Source organism: Brachypodium distachyon, chromosome 1 (assembly GCF_000005505.3).
Source record: "Brachypodium distachyon strain Bd21 chromosome 1, Brachypodium_distachyon_v3.0, whole genome shotgun sequence".
Taxonomy (NCBI): domain Eukaryota; kingdom Viridiplantae; phylum Streptophyta; class Magnoliopsida; order Poales; family Poaceae; genus Brachypodium; species Brachypodium distachyon.
This window is the reverse complement of record NC_016131.3, coordinates 71,019,767-71,037,436: the sequence shown is the minus strand read 5'-3', so window position 1 is coordinate 71,037,436 and position 17,670 is coordinate 71,019,767. Positions and strand designations below refer to the sequence as shown.

Here is a 17,670-nt window from a genome sequence, read left to right as displayed (position 1 = left end):
TACTTAATAATGGATGCACCTCCTTAGTTTATTGCAATTTGCAATTCTTTCTCATTTTGAGGCAATCAGATTCAGATCCAACTGTTCAAATGCACCTTTGCTTAACTAACAACAATGCCCACACCCTAACCTCTCTCATACAATCTTTCTTTGTCTCATCCGCCATCTCCCCCTGCCCAGCTCCCACAGCACACTGCTGCCAGTGTGCTGCCCTTCACCGCCACTGATGCAAACCACTTACTCCCTCCGTCCCATGATTCTTGTCTCAAATTTGTCTAAATGTGGATGTATCTATTTCTAAAAAGCGTCTAGATATATGTAATATTTTGACAAGAATTATGGGACAGAGGGAGTAGCAACAATACCCTAACCGCAGTCACCACCCACCTGACACTTCTCACCAATGCCAGCCTCCCCAGAGCTGCAGGGAAGGCTGCAAAACAAGGTAACGCCCAAATCCCTAACCCTAATCCCCATTTGCCAGTTCAAATAAAGGTGATGCAAGATCTCAGTCACCTGAAAACTAGCAAATCTCCTTAAAAAAACCTAGCAAATCTATCAATTGAAAGCCAAGCAGATTTCAGTCAATATAAACTGAAAGCACAGTTGATTACAAAATAGCTGAATGTAAATCACATATCAATTTAATTGTTCTGATTAACTACTCCATTATACTTAGCAGTTAGAAAGGGATCAACTCAAACCATAGAACATTGCATTTCCTTTCTGGACAGATGCTCTAAAATAATGGCATACCTGTGCTCGGTTTAATATACTTGGCAATGCCAGTAGGGCGATACATGTGGGATGCAAATGGCAGACATTCAACGTCAAACTCGGCTGCACCTAGCAGTGTCTTGTTCCTGGTGTCAAGAGCGAGGATCCATCCCTCAGGGTGCTGGTATTTTTTCCTGGCCATCAGGTAAACAATACCATGATGATCAGCAGCAGCAGAGATGTGTGGTGCAGGGTGGGAGACCAATAGGTTGTGCAAGGCTTGGCCTGATGCTGGACCAAGCAGTCCAGATTGCAGCAACTCTGACTTGATCTGGGTGTCGATTGTGATGTCAGAAGCTTGGATCCTGCAATCCCTGCGCCAATCGTTCCAGGAGCTTGTCATGGCAGTGTTGGTATATGTGAGGATCGTCCAGTCGTGCATTTGGTATGAGAAAGACCCTGTTTCAATGTTACCCGGGACGAAAGTGGTCTTAGTTTCCAAATGAACAAGCTTGAGGCAGTCCTCGGGGTTGTCACCACATCCCTTGACGAAAGCAATACCCTGAAAGGGGATTGGGTTGCCAAGTTCAGTGCCCAGGCCATTGTCGCAGCTCACTAGGTCCAGCGGCACAGGCAGAGGCACACCACGGAGCGTGGGCTCGTCGCGGAGCACATCGCAGAGAAGGATGCCGTGCCAGAGGTCGACCCATCCCATGGTGCCGGCTTCACCTCCTATAGAGATAACGGTGCTCGTCTCGTGGTACAGGAGGCGACCGCAGTTCTTGGGGATCAGCAGCGGGAAGCGGCGCTGTGGCTCCGTCACTGACACCTTCCGATGGATCCATTCCGTTGGGTTCTCAGTGTGGAAGATGTGGAGGTCGTAGAGCGGTGAGCCCGTGGCGGGCCGCAACACGGCGACGGTGTAGTGGGGGCCGCGGCTAAGTAGACCAACGTCGTCGTCGTGGAAGAAGGGATGCGGACGCAGGAGCCGCTGAAGCGACGGTTGCCTTTCATTGCCGGCCCGGTAAACAAAATAGTCGGAGTCTGTTTGACACGAAAAATACTTAAGAAGTATCTTTCTTGCGCCGGTGAAAATAAAATGCGGGCGTGCCAGTGTACCTAAATACACGAAAAAAAACATAGGGAAATATGCATTTTATTAATCTCGATTAGAGAAACAAAATTACAATTTCCCATAATGGAGTGCACTCCGTGGCTTGCAAGCGCGGCCAATATGACATGGGCGATTGTGGTGTCTTAGTTCACGGGGCCTCGTAAAGCTCCCGCTTAATTACTCCCACGGCTCGAGCTGCGAGACACCTCCGATTAAGCTGCTGCAATGGCTGTCGTCTTCGAGTCTTGTCTTCTTCGTGTGCTTGGTGTAGACGGACATGGAGGCGAAGTGGAGGGGTGGGGCGGTATGCCATGGCTCCGACGATGCTTACCCGTAGACCACCGGTTTGTCGTTGTCCGATGAAGAAGATGTCTAAGCCTCGTCGGCTTAGACGTACAGGATGGGTGGCCTTCGCCTTGTCGGTGCCAAGCCTTGGGATGACCGCCTTACCAATGTCGGACGAGATGACTTGCCAGCACCTCGTCGGTGCAAGCAACTAACATACTTACGTCATCGGAGAAGGACTAGTCGGTGGAGTAAAGCCTCGCCTCGTCAGTGCTTGGACGATGTTGGGGAAGAGTGTCGGCGTAGATGTTGGAATAGACGGCTACGTGTTGATGACGTAGTCGTTGTCCTGCGTGGAGCAACGACGTCCAGCATGACACCGTGTGCGGTGTCTTGATGGACGCCACGCAGAGGGACGCCGTGAGCGCAGCCGCACAAGCTGCCAAATCCCGACGGTGTGTACGGCAATGCCAACGGCACAGCCGTAGGCTCTGGTCGAAGTGGACGACGGATGGTGTGCATGGTTCTCTGTACCCTGAAAAATAAAGATTCATAGCCATGTAAAGAGCCATCGTTAATCTTGGACGTGGTTTAGGCCACATCATGGACGGGCAGTGGCCGCCATTCAGCCGCACCATGTGTTGCCATGCATGCAGGCGAGCTGCACCTGGGAATGGGAAAGAAACAAGACGAGCTGCACCTAGGAGAGCAACAAGTATACGTAAGAGAGATTAGTGTTGATCTCCAACACTGATCTTCGTGCATGTTGGATCGATGAGCAGGTCTGCTCTGCCCACGCTGGCCTGTGGAGCTTGCCGCCGCCTTGGACACGCAGCCTCGAGGTCCGGCGCCTGACCGGCTGGCCCTCACCTTGGCGTGTATCGTGCTCGCTGGCGGCCGATCGTTCTAGTTTTCTCCTGACCGGCCAGCCGGGCTGATCTCGTCTCGCCACTCGCAAGGACAGGCAGCAATTCTAGTGTTCGTCTTCGATCAGTAGCTCCAACGCAGGCGTGTTTGCATCCTAATCCCTAAACACAATAGTCAATAGATTGTTGATGCAATCCATATCTCTTTCACTTTGTTTTATTTTGTACCTGGTGTTTCAAGATCTGAGAGCAATCAGCCTAATCAAGTAATCAGCCATGTCATTTAGAAAGTATGAATCTGGTGCCTAAAAGCGTAAAAGAAAAAGGTTTACAAGATTTGATTCAATCTCAGAAAAAGACTAGGATAGGTTTATTATGGTTCATCATTCTATTTTTCTAGTGAGATAGAAGGGCCCCAGCTACAATTTCGCACAAGGCCTCTAATTTTGCCGGCTCGGCCCTGGGCTGCCCACTCTAGAGCCAAATCTCAGGGCTTAACTAACCCCTTCCTTCCTAATGATCAATCTGTATCTGAGCCGGGTGTGATTAGGCCATGACTCTGCCCGACCGAGAACGTTGTACGCCACGCGTCTGGGAAAGAGGCTACAGCTGGTGACGACTGAAGAATTGATGTCCGTGCCTTGCTTTGCTGGGCCAAGGCCAAGCACACTGGCTGCTAGCTTCCACACGGCTTTGGGACGCACAATTGCCTTTCCCCGGAGCAAAAGGGCGGCGAGAAAAATCGGCGAACCCGTGTGTGTCCAGCTCAGATGCAGATTGCAGCTTTCTTGGCGCAACTACGCATGGCGACTAAGCGGCAGCTTGCAGAGAATGTATTGTTGCTATCTGTCACACGTCGACTAAGGTTTCAGTGAGCTGGAAACTTTGTGTTTAGAACGCTTTTCGCCGTTCGTTTATGGAAATTCAAGGATATGCTTAAGAAACGTTTTTGGGAGTATAATCAACTAATCATCATGCGACAGCGTTGGACACCTGTGATTGGAATGTTTATGATACTTTCGGTTATGTAGGCTTGGCTGGTAAGCGATTCGGTTGCAGGCATTGCAGAGGCGGGATGAACGGAACTTTGTTCGTTGGGAAGAGTAGATGCTCAGATCATTGTGTTTTGGAGCTTAGAATATGTTTTCTTCTGATATTATGGAATGGTTATTGTAGAAAAAGTTGTTCCTCGACTTGGCGAGTTAAATCCATTTTAAACTAGATCTCCTTTCTTCTTTTGTTGAAACAAGGTAAAAGGTCAACGATTTTCAATAATTATTTCCCCAAAAATAGAGATGTGGTCGAACACCGTGGATGGCATGAAGACGACATAACAGAAGACGTGAGATTTCGCTCTTTCCAAACCTCCCATGAGGCGAGCATGATTAAAGAGTTAAAAACTTTTGTTTTGTTTTGCAAGCCGCGAAAAGTACACATCCACGAATCCTTAACTGAGTTGAAGCTATTAGAATGGGAGGGTGAAAATTGTGGATACCAAGCCAAGTTTAGGTACGTAGAGTTTTAGATACACTTGAACAAAGTGTAATGTAGTTTCTCGTTCCCGCTTGTGACGCTCGCACAAATTACATAATTTGGCAGACCAAAAAAAGCTAGACAGCCAATTGTCCATATTTCGTTTTCCGTCACAAGCCATGAGAAAAAATTGCACTTTGGGCTGAAAAGATTGTCTCTCTCTGTTAATTTCCATTTTTCACCCGAGACTATCGGGTTGGCACACGAGAAAGCTTTTCAAAGACACATTTTATCAGCATTTTCTTTTTATGGAACAGTAAATAAAAATTACTTCCCTAATCCTAAATTGTTGTCGTTGTTTGAGGATCAGAGAAAATAGTTTCAACTGGATATATTATTTGGTATGTGTATTGACATCAGGTCAAATCACTCGAGGAAGGGTCTGTGTTAAAATTTCCAAGGATTTGAGAAATAATTCGTCACACAAAAAATTACCTTGTGCAAAAAGTTCTTCTTCTCATAACATCAGCATCACCATATGTATTCAAACTCACCACGCTACATCGGAATCTAATAAGCTGTGACAATCTGGCTGTTATAAAGGTAATGCTCCTCTATCAAAGTGGCATATCCTACTCCGAAGCTTGAGGTGAGCAAGAGAAAAAACAAAAGTCTAACCCAAGCTAAAAGAATAACCAAGGAAACAAAAGTTCCTCTATCAAAGTGGCACATCCTACTCCGAAGTTTGAGGTGAGCAAGAGAAAAAACAAAACTCACCTAAGATAAGAATAACCAAGGAATCAAAAGTTCCAACAATTACGACTAGCTCAACTACATTATTACGTCAAATAGGGCTAATCTGACAAGTTTTTTGTTTCGATTTGGTTGGGATGCGCCAGCCCAGGCAGCAGTGCAACGCACTGGGCGACACGCGAAGGTCCCAGCAGCAAGCTACTGTGGTGGACCCTCCCCCACACAAAATAAATTTAATATCGTTGTGGGCACATGGCCCACATATCAGATATTAAACTGATAAGAACAGATACTACACTTAATAGGAACAAGTTCGAACTGGAATCTGCAACCAATTGTACGATAAAAATAATCTTAACTTTAGTATATCCTCTACAATGATTTTCTCATGCAGTTTTTTTTTATGAAATGATAATGACTTGATGCCGATAATAATAGTGGAAATAGCTGGAGTCGGGTGCGTGCACAAGACGATGCTCGGACGAACGCGCTTTTTGTTTTGTCTCGTTAGGCACCAATCATGCCGGATTTCTAAGAAATGTGGTTTATTTAATTTCATTTTGTCTCGAGGTCGGCATGCAAACACGACGGTTTGATCGGCAAGATCATTGCAACGAAATGGTCAAGGAGTCAAGGCGTTTAGCTTGTTGGATGTCATGTTCACACGATATGTAGGTAGGATGCACATATACTGTAATGTCACTTGCGCAAGCTAACAATTGACATTTTCTTCCCCCATATGGAGTGAAAGTGACCGGAAAGCGTGTTGTTCGAAGTCGATGATTGCCTGATGGTGGTTTCCTGCTGAACTAAGCTAAGCACGTTCAAGAGCCAGGAAGCTGACAAGAATCTTCAGAAGTTGGTGCGTGCGCAGTGGCGGAGGGAGAGGGGGGGGCCAGCAGGGGCCAAGGCCCGGGCCATGAAAAGGAAAATTTGCTAGGACCTAGGATTAGTTCTGCCTAAATTTGTGTATTCTATAGTTATGCCCCCCTCCACATTCACACACAACAAACAGCAGCCACAGAAAATCTGCTCTTTCACTAATGGACTTCTCATATTTTACGCCAAAAGCAGCCTGACAGCCACTCCTGCCCCCAAATAGCTACATGTGACTGGGCTTCTCCTCTTCTTTCAAGAATTTGTTTTTCCATTTTTTGTCATTTTTACTTGGCCCTCCCTGTCCAATTTTCCTGCCTCCGCCCCTGTGCGTGCGAAGAACTCACAAGGTCGCTGCAATGCAACTGAATATTCAGAGATCAAGCGAGTTTACATTTCACTATTTTACGGTTTGTCTCTTCCCATATATAATTTGTAACAGGGGATTCATTCATCATTAGTATACACATTAGCATCAGAAAAAGAAGAAGAAAACAAAAGGAAACAACCGATGAAGAAATCAGCAGAAACGTCAGGCGTCCTGGGAGTAGAAGTCGATGATCTCCCGGAGGTCGAGGTGGAGGAGCGAGACGGATGAGCGCTGGCAGGCGAGCCAGAGGATGTGCTCGAAGAGGATGGCGTCGACGTCGAGGAAGAGCGCCTTGCCCCCCCTCCGCTCCTCCTTCCTCGGCACCGTCTCCAGGAGCACCCGGAACGGGTACGTGTCCAGCACCAGCTGCTCCACCGCGAACTCCCGCCGCTCCTTCCCCACCACCACCGTCACCGGGGACGACGACGACGGGCCTGCGGCGGCGGCGGTTGCCTCGTCGTCGAGGGAGTGGTACCCGAGGCGTGCGGGAGAAGTTGATGGCCACCGGAGGAAGAAGACGCAGCAGCCGGCCATGGCGGAGATTGCAGAGCCAGAGAGACAGAGAGTCCTCTGCTTGCTGGGCGGCTCTGTTTCTTGAAGGATTCCTCTGCTTATTTGGACGCCTTCTACTTCTGTGGGTGGGGCGAGTGGATTCCACGGAGAGGGCGTGGGGAGCTCGTTTATATGAGACGGGATCGTGGGCGGGCTGAGCCGTTGGAGCTACTCCCGTAGTATTTTGCGAAATGAAGCCGTGTTGCAAGTAGGGAGTTCTGCGTCTTGGGGTAGCCGTTGGACCTGGTAGGTCCCGGCGACGACAGGGGATCATGGAAAGCGACACGGCGCGTCCTTGGACCAGCCCTGAACCTCTCTGTCCGCCACTCGTCCGTGTCTTCTCTCTCGATTTCGTCTCTGACTTGGCTCTCCACCGGCCGGGCTCAATCAAAAGCAAGCTCACTGCCCCTAGGACAAACAGCTCCATCGAGTCACCCCAGACGTGTAGAGGAACGCGACGCACTGTTTGCAACCTATCCGTTTGGAGGACACGGGCAGCCGACGACGCGCGATTGGGATCTTTGACGCGGTCGGTCCGTTGCGTAGACTTGCGTTTGCATCGCCCATCGAGGATCACACATGAACACGGGTCAGGGCATCTGGTAGGACACGGACGCGTCGCTGAGTGAGTCTCGCAAAAGTCCAACGCGGCCCGGCAGCTCGTTCGTGTGCGTTTCCATTCGACGACGGGAGTGTGAGGCACACGGGCAGCCGGGCCGGCCGTCGCCTGTCGATGGTGATCGACACAAGATTACACTGCACTGCACACGGGCGGCGCTCTGATCAGCATCCACGCGAGCACCTGATCGATCCAGGACACTGATCGAGCGCTTGCCCGTGTATAGTGTAGGCGAAATGTTAGGCGTAACAAAATCAGCATGAAAAGCGATGTTTCATCCCCAATGAATTTAAACTTGAGCTTTTTTTTTTCTAAAAAAAATCTACATAGACCATCGCAAAAAAAAATCTACTCCCTCCAACTGGAACTACTTATCGAAATATTACATGTCTCTAAACTTTTTTTAAACATATATACATTCATATTTAGGTAAATTTGAGACAAGTAATATGGGTCGGAGGGAGTACATAGAAAATCAGACCCCAACTTTAAATTGTACTCCGTGCTTTTTTAGATTTTCTGAAGACACATGACATATGATTTATTTTGTTCCGACCGATTTCATCGTAAAATAGTTCCCACTCCCACATGATATTTCCTCATGTGCTATGGTGGGACATCATGGTTCTGACATCACGAAAATTATATCGTGTCTTCATTCCAGAAATTAGAAATATGCTAGCAGTACTTTTGGTACTGCAAAAAGAAATGAGAATACGGGGAAAAGGAGAAAATAAGGGGGAAACCGGAAACCGAAAACCATCCACCGAAGATGGCCGTATCCTCCTCCTCCTTGGGCTCCGCCAAAGCCCTAGCTTGCTTCCATGCCTCCTACCTTGCCCCCAGAAGAACAGGTACAAATCTTCCATCCCTTCGTTGTTTGCTACTCTGGCTCACAGGTTCTCAGATTCCTTGCTACTTTCGTACCTGCTCATAACCCAAGAACTCAGGAACCCTAAAAGCCCACTTTGATTCCACTACTCCTTCAGAATCGATTTCAAAATGTGAAGAATTTAGGATTTCTGTTGCAATATTGATTGACAGTTGGGATTTGTAATGCAGCATCATCTTCAACTTGCCCGCGTCTGCCGTCTATCAAGATGTGCGCTTCTCCGGCTCCGCCTGCAGAGTCAAGGAAGACCGTGTGGGTGTGGACAGAGAACCGACAGGTGATGACGGCAGCCGTGGAGAGGGGTTGGAGCACTTTCCTCTTTGGATCCAAAGATCTCGCCAATGATTGGTCATGTGAGAGCACATTTTCGTTTGTTCCAAGCGTGATATTATGTCAATTGGTTCAACTAGATAGATGTCTTTCATGCCCAATGCCTAAACCAATTAAATTTCTGTGTGTGTACTGCAGCAACTGCTCGCATCCTTCCTCTCTATATTGATGGCCTGGAGATTTTTGATGAGGGAAATAAAAAAGTTGCCGCAATTTCTAAAATCTCTTCCCCGAGTGAGCTGCAACTCATACAACCAGACAATGTGGAAGTACAGAATACTGTGATTCACTTTCAAGGTGATTGGCAGGTGAGACAATTGAACATCGCCGTATCAGCATATCTTATTTTCCTCCCTATCACATGGCTTAGAACTTTTGAAGTCTTGATTTACATGACATACTAGTTAGTTTGAATTGGCACATTCAGATAAGCTGTCATGCTTGAGCCTGTACAATACTAAGCTCTAAACTTTTTAGTTATCCTGGAAGGCCTTTTTTTGTCTTTGAACTTTGAAGTACTTCCTTACATCTGTAGCAATTTTTTGGGGGGATTATATCTGTAATGAGTGCGCATACATGATACATCATTACGCATTATATCCTTTATGAATTATGGTTGGACTTCTTTTGCTGTTTCAAACCCGATCAGTCACTTGCAAACAATAGTGACAAAACTGCAAATACACCTTTTCTATTAGAAGCATTAATTGGTGTCTTCTTTTCCAAATTCCATAGGTTATTCCAGCAGAAAATATAGTTGCTGCTTTCCAGGGATTTGCAGGAACTGTATTGGCTGTTTCAAAAAACTCAACTGAGGCTCAAGTTTTTCTTGAGGTAATTTCAAGAGGTTTCAACTTTCAACATACAGCAGCATACTTGCATGTAATGATGTTATGTATTATCACTAGCTATATCATACAACATTGTTTCATAATTTATGATACTCATTTTGCAGGCCTTGGAGCAAGGGCTTGATGGAGTTGTACTTAAAGTAGAGAACATGGATGATATTATTAAACTAAAGGTATTTTATCACAACTATTTTCAAACCTCTTTGGTGTTTAGTAAACTCATGTCTGTTAATTTATAGTGGTCTCATGTGAAGTTAGATATATCATTGTGTATGTATATAAAAAAAAATAGTGTAGAGAAGGCATGCTTTGCTATTGCCATTGATTACTGTATGATTTACTGGTTGTTATTGCTTCATTTAATCACTCAGGATTATTTTGACAGAAGGAATGAGACAAAGAGCCAGTTACAGTTGACAAAGGCTACTGTATCAAAGGTTGAAGTTGTAGGTATGGGTGATCGTGTTTGTGTGGATCTCTGCAGTATCATGCAACCCGGTGAAGGTCTTCTGGTTTGTGTCCGTCTCTCAATTTGAACTGTTGTGGCAAAATAAAATGGGAATACAATCTGGGACCTACTGCACAGGACTGGTTAATAAAAGCATCCACATGGATGCCAATGCATGGCATTTCACCAGTTCCAAGTGTCTAGACTAATACGTGGTATTCTGTTTTCAGGTTGGCTCCTATGCGAGAGGAATGTTCCTTGTTCACTCTGAATGCTTGGAGACAAACTACATTGCTAGCAGGCCTTTCAGGGTCAACGCGGTAAGATCTCAACATTTTAGGTTGCAGAAAGCTACTTCAGGTCTTACAGTACCGGGTGTACAACACAGGATTCTATGAATGTGTTCTTCTCCAATTTAGGGGCCCGTGCATGCATATGTTACAGTCCCTGGTGACAAAACTAGCTACCTCTCAGAGTTACGATCAGGCAGAGAAGTAATTGTTGTTGATCAAAATGGGCTGTGGCGTACTGCAATTGTCGGCCGTGTTAAGATCGAATCAAGGCCTCTCATCCTTGTCGAAGCCAAGGTACATACAAAGATCTTCCTTCTGATGGTAACTGTACATCCATTGTCAAGCTAACAACATTACCGGGCTTGCTGCAGGAGAGCTCTGGACATGATACATACAGCATTTTCCTACAAAATGCAGAGACGGTTGCACTTATCACTCCTGACAGAGGTAAACCCTTCAGAGCAGTAGGGTACAAACTTTGAAAATAACGCACTAAACTTCTGTTCGAGTTATATTTCTAATAAGATATACAATTTTTCTTATTTCCGTATGATGTCTCAAAGTCAGACTGTCAATAATTAAAACAGAAATGTTACAGTTCCAATGTATGCAACTCTGTATAGTTAACTACATGATAGCATTGCCTTAAAAACACTACATGGAACACTGGGACCAACAAGCACAATATTTCTCTGGCAAATGAAACCTTCTGTGCAAAACTATGGATCAATTTCATACAATCAACACTCTGCTAGATTACGTCTAGAATACCATGAGGTTAGCAATCACCAGTGTGTTTCGACCTGCTTACTCCAGGACTTTTGTGTTCGTTTGGTGCAGGGTCTGGTGGAAGAAAGGCTATTCCTGTGACATCACTGAAAGTTGGTGATGAAGTTTTGGTGAGGAAGCAGGGCGGCGCCCGTCACACTGGAATCGAGATCCAGGAGTTTATTGTTGAGAAATGAGACAAACTGCATCGCCTATGCCTCTTCAGGACCACTGGACCAGCACCACTGTTTTATCTTTCTTGGCAAATTTGTGTTAAATCATCAGGTGAATTTCAGACCAAGTCGTCATATCTGAATCACCATTTAATCCAAGCAAAATGTGCAACAAGTGTCTGTAGATAACTGCAATTCAAAGTTATTGTTTTTCTTCATATCACATAATTTTGCAAATAGGAGTCGTTTTCAGTGGTTCACAGTTTCACATTTCAGTTTTGACCCACAAAGTGTCAGTCCCTATCTGGAAAAGAAGTGCCCCTGAGAATACGGCATCTGTAGAATGTTAAGAACAGCAAGATTACATCCGACAACTTGAATCTTTTTTTCTCATCAAGCTCACTGGTGAACTGGAATATTTCTGCTTCACAAGAAATTGCCAACGTACTAGCCTGATTAATTTTTTTTTCTGAGCAAAATCACTTCGGAGATTCAGACATAATAAATAACAAGAACAGCACAGAACGAGACCACAAGTTTGGCCAAGTTCGAGCACCTATCATCTAGTTGAAACAACTTATCTTAGAATGACATGGTCATATTCTAAGTAACAGATGACCAAGAACAAGAAGCATCACTAGAAACAACTACTATTACACTGCTCAATGCTCACACCACCAAATATACAGCCTGCAGAATGCAGGTACATGCCTTCCAATTCTAAGTCCGTGCTTTCTAATGCCCTTGTGCGGACCTATATGCCGGCAATGGCGACGCCGCTCCAAGAGATCGCCGTGGTGAAGGTTGGACTCTCATCGGCGATTTCAGTACAGTGTTGGAGGTCCTCCGGTTGTCCACCTGTGGCGACGCCAAATTGTATTTGGATTCCTGCAGCTGCTCCAGCTCTTCCAACACCTCAGACATCTGTGGCCGCATCTTGGCATCGTTGCAGATGCATTGCAGGGCGAGGTTTGCAATGGCATGCGCTCCTTTCTTGGGATACTGGCCTCCAAGCTTCGTATCCATCACGCGGTACAATCTGCGCTTGTCGCGCAGGTGTGGTTTGGCCCAGTCGACTAGGTTCTGCTCTATGCCTGGCTTCGATTTGTCCAGGGCTCGTCTCCCTGTGAGCAACTCAAGCAATACCACCCCGAAGCTGTAGACGTCTGCTTTTGCAGATAGGCGACCTGTGAATATTAAATAAAATATGAGAATAGGTTGATCTGGAAATAAACTATGCATGTTTGCTTATTTATTATTTATGCGCGGTTTTATCAGTACCTGTCCAGATGTGCTGTGTTTTTCTAAAATCCAAGAATAATTGGGTAGGAATAAAGTAGAGTGGAACATTTCCTCCATGAAAGGTTAGTTTGACTTGACATATAACAATGAAATGCTGAATTCAGAAAATGTAGACAAAACAGAAGACAAATATAGTTGACTTCGGAGGGAATTCAGGGAATAAATTTAATGATAATCTACATGATGCGCAAGTGTCATAATGGTATAATTCTATTTAAAGAAATAGGCCATTATTATGAACTCTGTAATTGACAAAAGATGCTTTTAGGCAACAAGATTATCATAGTGGGATTTAGCTGATGCAAAGCAAGGATCCGACATGAAAATATCTTACAAATAAACTGATGTTACATGATAGAAAAGAAAGGGACTCATGGCCCCGTTTTCATAAATATGATGCAAACAAAGGTAACTTCTACCTGTTGCAATATACTCTGGAGCTGCATATCCATGAGTGCCCATGACTTGTGTGGAAACATGAGTTCTATCACCAGTAGGACCTGCTTTCGCTAAACCAAAATCTGAAAGTTTTGAGTTGAATTCCTGTATTGAATCAAGAACAAAAGGTTACACAAGCATCTCAAAAAGTAAGATATGCTTGTAATCAGTCAACATTATTTTTCAACCATACCGAGTCAAGGAGAATGTTTGATGCCTTGAAATCACGATATATAACTTGGTTTTCTGCATCATGCAAAAATGACAAACCCCTAGCAGCCCCAATAGCAACCTTAAGTCTTATTGCCCATGACAAAGGATCAGCTCCTCCTGAAAGAACAGATGTATTATTGATTATAGTTGTCTCGTGAACATTTAAGACATGAAAATCAAGGATTTAGCAAGGAGAAACCATATGAATTAAAATACATACTTCTGAACAGATGATTCTCCAAACTTCCCTTGGGCATGAACTCATACACCAGAAGTCGGTTATCGCCATCCGTGCAATAACCAATGAGCTTAACAAGATTCGCGTGATGAAGTTGGCCAAGGTAGTTAACCTCTGTCTGAGCAGGAAAATTAACAATCAGGAAACATTAAAAAAATAATCCGAAAGGACAGTAGAGAACAATGGTAAAGAGTCTTGGACGTACCAGCCATTCCTTGTGCCCTTGGAAACCTTCTGGCTTAAGCTTCTTGACAGCAACAACCATACCACTTCCCGGTTTTGAAGGAGCAAGAGTGTGTTCATCAATCCAACCTTTGAAAACATGCCCAAATCCTCCTTCCCCAAGAAGACTGTCGGGTCGAAAGTTCTTGGTCGCATTTTTTAGGTCACTGAAGGAGAAGGCCTTCAAATTTGAAGACGACAAGATTTCACCTTCTGTCCGTGGAGTAGGAAGCTCACTCCTATCTCTTATAGACGGCAGAGTGAAAGTTGAACGAGTTGAGTTGGTCTTGCTGGAAGGGACGGATGATAGGCTTGTTTTGCTGGTCAATTTTGATGGATCTGATTTCCCAGCAACAAACAAAGGAAATGTGTATAAGAACAAAGAAATTGGTATCACAATGATATTATTGAACTTATGAATTGCAAATTTAGCATCATCCAGTGCTCTAGGTCTATCAGAATTGGAAAAATCCCTCCCTATCCCATAACAACATTTATAACTCTAGTACCTTGTCAAGAAGGTGATGCCAAAAAATTGCTATCTGAAATGGAAAACTTCTGTTCCATTGACCGTGAAATTTAAAGGATATCAAGCTTGGGAAGTTCTTTTTTTAAGAAAGAAGCCTAAGAAGAAACTAATACTCCCAAAGAAACCAAGCCTAAGAAGCAATAAATGTTCTTATCCTTGCTATGTTATTGTTACCCTACAGAAGTATAAGAAGGAGGAACAGAAGTAGAAGCGAAGGTGCACAAGAGAAACAAGCTAGCCAAAAGTAACTAGTGACGCAGCTGATACTATAAGTGTTAGATGCACAACATGACCTTCAATTTTTCCGAGCCATGCTGGAGCACCCAGCACAATTCATCACAAACCAAATCCACAAGCTACTGTACTAGTACCATAAGTAGATATAAGTGGAAACTGACGGATATATGATAGCATATGCAGAGCAAATTAGAGCTTTTTTTCCGAGAAGGGGGTAAGCCGGAAGGAAGTCACTCACAGGCACCACCGGTGTTCATGCTGTGATCCACCCGCGCCGTGGTTTTCATGCAATTCCCCATCTCTGATCCGCTCCTGTCCTGTATCTCTCCCTCTCTCCTTATCCCTTCTCCTTCTTAAGCTACGTACTGACGAGCAACAAGAGAGGGCCAGTAATGGAAGGAAGAAGGGATCAAGAGGATCAGAAGCACCAGCAGCAGCTGAAAAATGAGCCCAGGGTATTTCGCCGGTGAAGACGAGAACCCAGCAGCCAGTCCTCCCCAAACTTGGCAAGGCTTTCCAGCTGATATCGGCCGCCACTTGAAGGAAGAGAGAAAAATCCGCAAGGCCGGCGGGCAGCCGCAAAGCCCAGGAAGAAACAAGCAAGAAGCTTCAAAAGTCAACTGAAATCTCACCCCGCCGCCTCCGAGCTGACCGGATTGGGAGTCGGTCGGGTCAACTGGAGGCCTGCCGGGCCGCCACGCCTTCACCAAGAACCGCACGGGCGCGGCAGGGAGAGCGAGGGACGCAGTCAGGCAGGAAGAGGCTCGCGTGATCTGAGGCTGCAAGAGGAGGAGGAGACGAGAGAGGGAGGGAGCTGAGGCCCTGAGGGTGGAACTCCGGGGGAGCCAGGTGCCGGCCAGAAGCCACTGACCGACCAATCTCGGGTCTCAGGTGGGAATGGAGCTGCGAACAGGGGGGCTCGTCTCTTCCCCCCTGTCGCTCTCTTCTTGTACACGTTGGGATGGGGCAGTATCTTTGCACATAAATCCTTGAAGAATTTAGATATTCAATATACATCCCTTGTTCACACAGGATCCCTGCGAATGTACACCCCCTGGGAAAAGTGCATATGGTAGGCTAAAAAAAAGGACAAGTTGTATGGCTGCAGAGGCAAACTTTGAGATTGCACGGGGAGTTGGAAGCAAAAAGGATGGCGTATCAGTCAAGATGCTTTGTCATCAACTGTGATGTCTACTTCCTTAAAGTTGAGAAATACTCCTGTGTCCATTTATTTTGATTTACACGAACTGATGGCCTACCTCCGTTCGTAATAAATACGACATTTTCTAGGAAACTGGCAGTAAAACAATTTTGAAGAGTATGATGAAAATCTGGAAGTTTTGGCCGTCTTCTTTCGAAAAACTTCTACCCCCCATTTGAAGCCTGGAATTCGGAATTGTAATTACTTTTTGTGAATTATGATGTCTGGATGTCCATAGAATTGAACACTCAATTTCTTTGTGTTGGATTTCTCTCCTGAATCAGAGTCTTACCCTTCCAAATTGGGTGGAAATGGATTACGACTGCGCCTGCCATCGTCGATACCACTTGCGACTACTCCGATGAACTGCACTAAATTTCGACGACTACTCTAGTGAACTCAGGTTAACTCCGGTGAGATTTGACGAATTCCGGCAAGCTCCGACGACTACTCTGGTGTATGAGCTTCGGCAAGCTCCAACAACTACTCAGACGAACTCCGTCGAGCTCGGACCGAACTCAAGTCAATGGACATCTAAACAAAAAATTGAACGGGATGTTGTGTTGATTCCACCTAGTATTATCTTGTACAACCAAACAAAATTGGTATTAGAGTCCCTTCGATGCAATGGCGGATTTGATATTGAAACCAATCCAATTCCAAGTTTTTCAATAATTACATCCAAATGAAGCCCATTCTCATATCTCAAATTCCTAAAATTACTTCAAGGAAGTGGCTCCATTAATTAAACATATACTCATTCCGTTCGGATTTGTATAAGAATCTATATAATTTCACGTCACTTATTTTGGGCCAGAGAGAGTAGTTATAACCCCCCTCATATTTTTACTACATTCTCTACGTACTTAAGATACCAATGTAGGGTATCCTGTCCATTTCTCCCATTTATATGCATGCCCAAACTTGGGTAGCTTCAACGTATCTTCGCCGTTTATATGTGTATACTCCTAACTCCTCTTTAGCCTTGGAGCTGGGACCGAGCTTAGCTTAGCTAGTCAGCTATACTCCTACTCAACCTTATCATCTCACTTATAAAACTCAACAATAAAGAAAGAGCATGAGAATGTGATGCTAGCCTCAGTTTTAATGTAATTTAACTTAATTTTTCTCCTCACCAGGTCACTTCTTTGTCTATGCTTACTTAGCAAGCAACATAATCACCGAAAAGAAAACGTGTCTGAACGGTTCCGTCGATTAGCCGATGGCCCCACGATTGAGCTCCCGGAATGACACGAGACAGAGAAGGTTGTTCGGCTGTTGGAGCACCGGATTGGCTGCTAATTAAGGCGACATGTTTAGCAGCCGGTGTCGTTTGATTCCCATCCCATTGGATGTTTTGACTTCTATAGCTTCTGCAATTTATCAATCTTCTTTAGGTTTATTTAAGTAGCCATTATGCAGATATGGTCGTTGATGCGGCAGTAGAGAATCTAGCTAAAACGGATAGGCTCCTGTGTCGCCTCCTGACACTGACAGACGGAGTCAACAATGCTAATATAATGCAACTGTCACTCCGTCAGGACATTTACAGCCGAAATATAAATGCAGTGGAACGGAAGATCATGCGTGAATCTGAAAGCTCTTGGCCTTGGTCTCTGGCTGTCGATTCTAGGGTTGTTGACCCCATGTCCACAGTGCGTTGGTGGCCCTCACGATGACTTCGCCTCTGTACGTTCCCTGGCACAGACAGAACAGCAAAACCGACCAGATTTTGCTATTGGCATCCGTGGTCACGGAGATTTAGGAGTACATTTTTTTTAACTGAAAATGATACCCTCCGTCCAACAAAAAATGTTTCAACTTTATCAAAATTTGGATGTATCTAGACATGACTTAGTGTATAGATGCATTCAAATTTAGTTAAAATTGAAGTTGAGACATCCTTTATT

General features: G+C 45.1%; 4 protein-coding genes and 1 non-coding gene across 9 annotated transcripts; 1 reads left to right on the top strand and 4 right to left on the bottom strand.

Annotated features, from left to right (window-relative positions):
• Positions 1-580: 580 nt before the first annotated feature.
• LOC100836836 lies at positions 581-2,688 on the bottom strand. The gene is made up of 3 exons (XM_003561963.1): positions 2,580-2,688; positions 757-1,761; positions 581-594 (listed from the first exon to the last, which is right to left on the bottom strand). The coding sequence occupies exons 1-3, from the start codon at positions 2,686-2,688 to the stop codon at positions 581-583; spliced, it is 1,128 nt and encodes a 375-aa protein (XP_003562011.1).
• A 2,652-nt stretch (positions 2,689-5,340) lies between these two features.
• On the bottom strand, positions 5,341-5,533 carry LOC112270296. Its single transcript, XR_002962691.1, has one exon. It is a non-coding gene; the product is annotated as a U2 spliceosomal RNA (small nuclear RNA).
• Positions 5,534-6,439: 906 nt separating this feature from the next.
• Positions 6,440-7,195, bottom strand: LOC100822996. Its single transcript, XM_003558665.4, has one exon. The coding sequence runs from the start codon at positions 6,986-6,988 to the stop codon at positions 6,617-6,619; it is 372 nt and encodes a 123-aa protein (XP_003558713.1). The 5' UTR covers positions 6,989-7,195; the 3' UTR covers positions 6,440-6,616.
• A 1,122-nt stretch (positions 7,196-8,317) lies between these two features.
• Positions 8,318-11,648, top strand: LOC100822062 (3-dehydroquinate synthase homolog). Of its 4 annotated transcripts, none has more exons than XM_003558662.4 (10): positions 8,318-8,479; positions 8,688-8,870; positions 8,986-9,155; positions 9,583-9,681; positions 9,803-9,871; positions 10,070-10,210; positions 10,377-10,466; positions 10,566-10,733; positions 10,811-10,886; positions 11,280-11,648. In XM_003558662.4, exons 1-10 carry the CDS (start codon positions 8,398-8,400, stop codon positions 11,402-11,404), a joined length of 1,203 nt encoding a protein of 400 aa, XP_003558710.1. In that variant the 5' UTR covers positions 8,318-8,397; the 3' UTR covers positions 11,405-11,648. The 4 variants fall into 4 exon arrangements, with proteins under 4 accessions (XP_003558710.1, XP_010229120.1, XP_014752373.1 ...); XM_010230818.3 differs by having other exon boundaries at positions 10,070-10,216; XM_014896887.2 differs by having other exon boundaries at positions 8,370-8,524; positions 10,070-10,216.
• Positions 11,649-11,805: 157 nt separating this feature from the next.
• LOC100822678 (probable serine/threonine-protein kinase PBL3) lies at positions 11,806-15,497 on the bottom strand. Of its 2 annotated transcripts, XM_024454909.1 has the most exons (7): positions 14,798-15,497; positions 13,777-14,132; positions 13,554-13,689; positions 13,314-13,450; positions 13,102-13,225; positions 12,662-12,754; positions 11,806-12,567 (listed from the first exon to the last, which is right to left on the bottom strand). In XM_024454909.1, the coding sequence occupies exons 1-7, from the start codon at positions 14,856-14,858 to the stop codon at positions 12,116-12,118; spliced, it is 1,359 nt and encodes a 452-aa protein (XP_024310677.1). In that variant the 5' UTR covers positions 14,859-15,497; the 3' UTR covers positions 11,806-12,115. The 2 variants fall into 2 exon arrangements, with proteins under 2 accessions (XP_024310677.1, XP_010229119.1); XM_010230817.3 differs by lacking the exon at positions 12,662-12,754 and having other exon boundaries at positions 14,798-15,496.
• Positions 15,498-17,670: the final 2,173 nt, after the last annotated feature.

What these genes read in the sequence shown, in the direction of transcription:
- LOC100822678 (XM_024454909.1), bottom strand. Translation starts at nt 14,858, where the DNA reads ATGGGGAATTGCATGAAAACCACGGCGCGGGTGGATCACAGCATGAAC. An exon ending in AAGGGCACAAGGAATGGCTG is followed by an intron (nt 13,690 to 13,776) that starts GTACGTCCAAGA and finishes TTTCCTGCTCAG; the next exon opens with ACAGAGGTTAACTACCTTGG. An exon ending in GGAGAATCATCTGTTCAGAA is followed by an intron (nt 13,451 to 13,553) that starts GTATGTATTTTA and finishes CTGTTCTTTCAG; the next exon opens with GAGGAGCTGATCCTTTGTCA.
- LOC100822996 (XM_003558665.4), bottom strand. Translation starts at nt 6,988, where the DNA reads ATGGCCGGCTGCTGCGTCTTCTTCCTCCGGTGGCCATCAACTTCTCCC.
- LOC100822062 (XM_014896887.2), top strand. Translation starts at nt 8,398, where the DNA reads ATGGCCGTATCCTCCTCCTCCTTGGGCTCCGCCAAAGCCCTAGCTTGC. An exon ending in TTTGCTACTCTGGCTCACAG is followed by an intron (nt 8,525 to 8,687) that starts GTTCTCAGATTC and finishes TTTGTAATGCAG; the next exon opens with CATCATCTTCAACTTGCCCG. An exon ending in TCTCGCCAATGATTGGTCAT is followed by an intron (nt 8,871 to 8,985) that starts GTGAGAGCACAT and finishes TGTGTACTGCAG; the next exon opens with CAACTGCTCGCATCCTTCCT.
- LOC100836836 (XM_003561963.1), bottom strand. Translation starts at nt 2,688, where the DNA reads ATGGCTCTTTACATGGCTATGAATCTTTATTTTTCAGGGTACAGAGAA. An exon ending in GCTGTGCCGTTGGCATTGCC is followed by an intron (nt 1,762 to 2,579) that starts GTACACACCGTC and finishes CGTGTCAAACAG; the next exon opens with ACTCCGACTATTTTGTTTAC.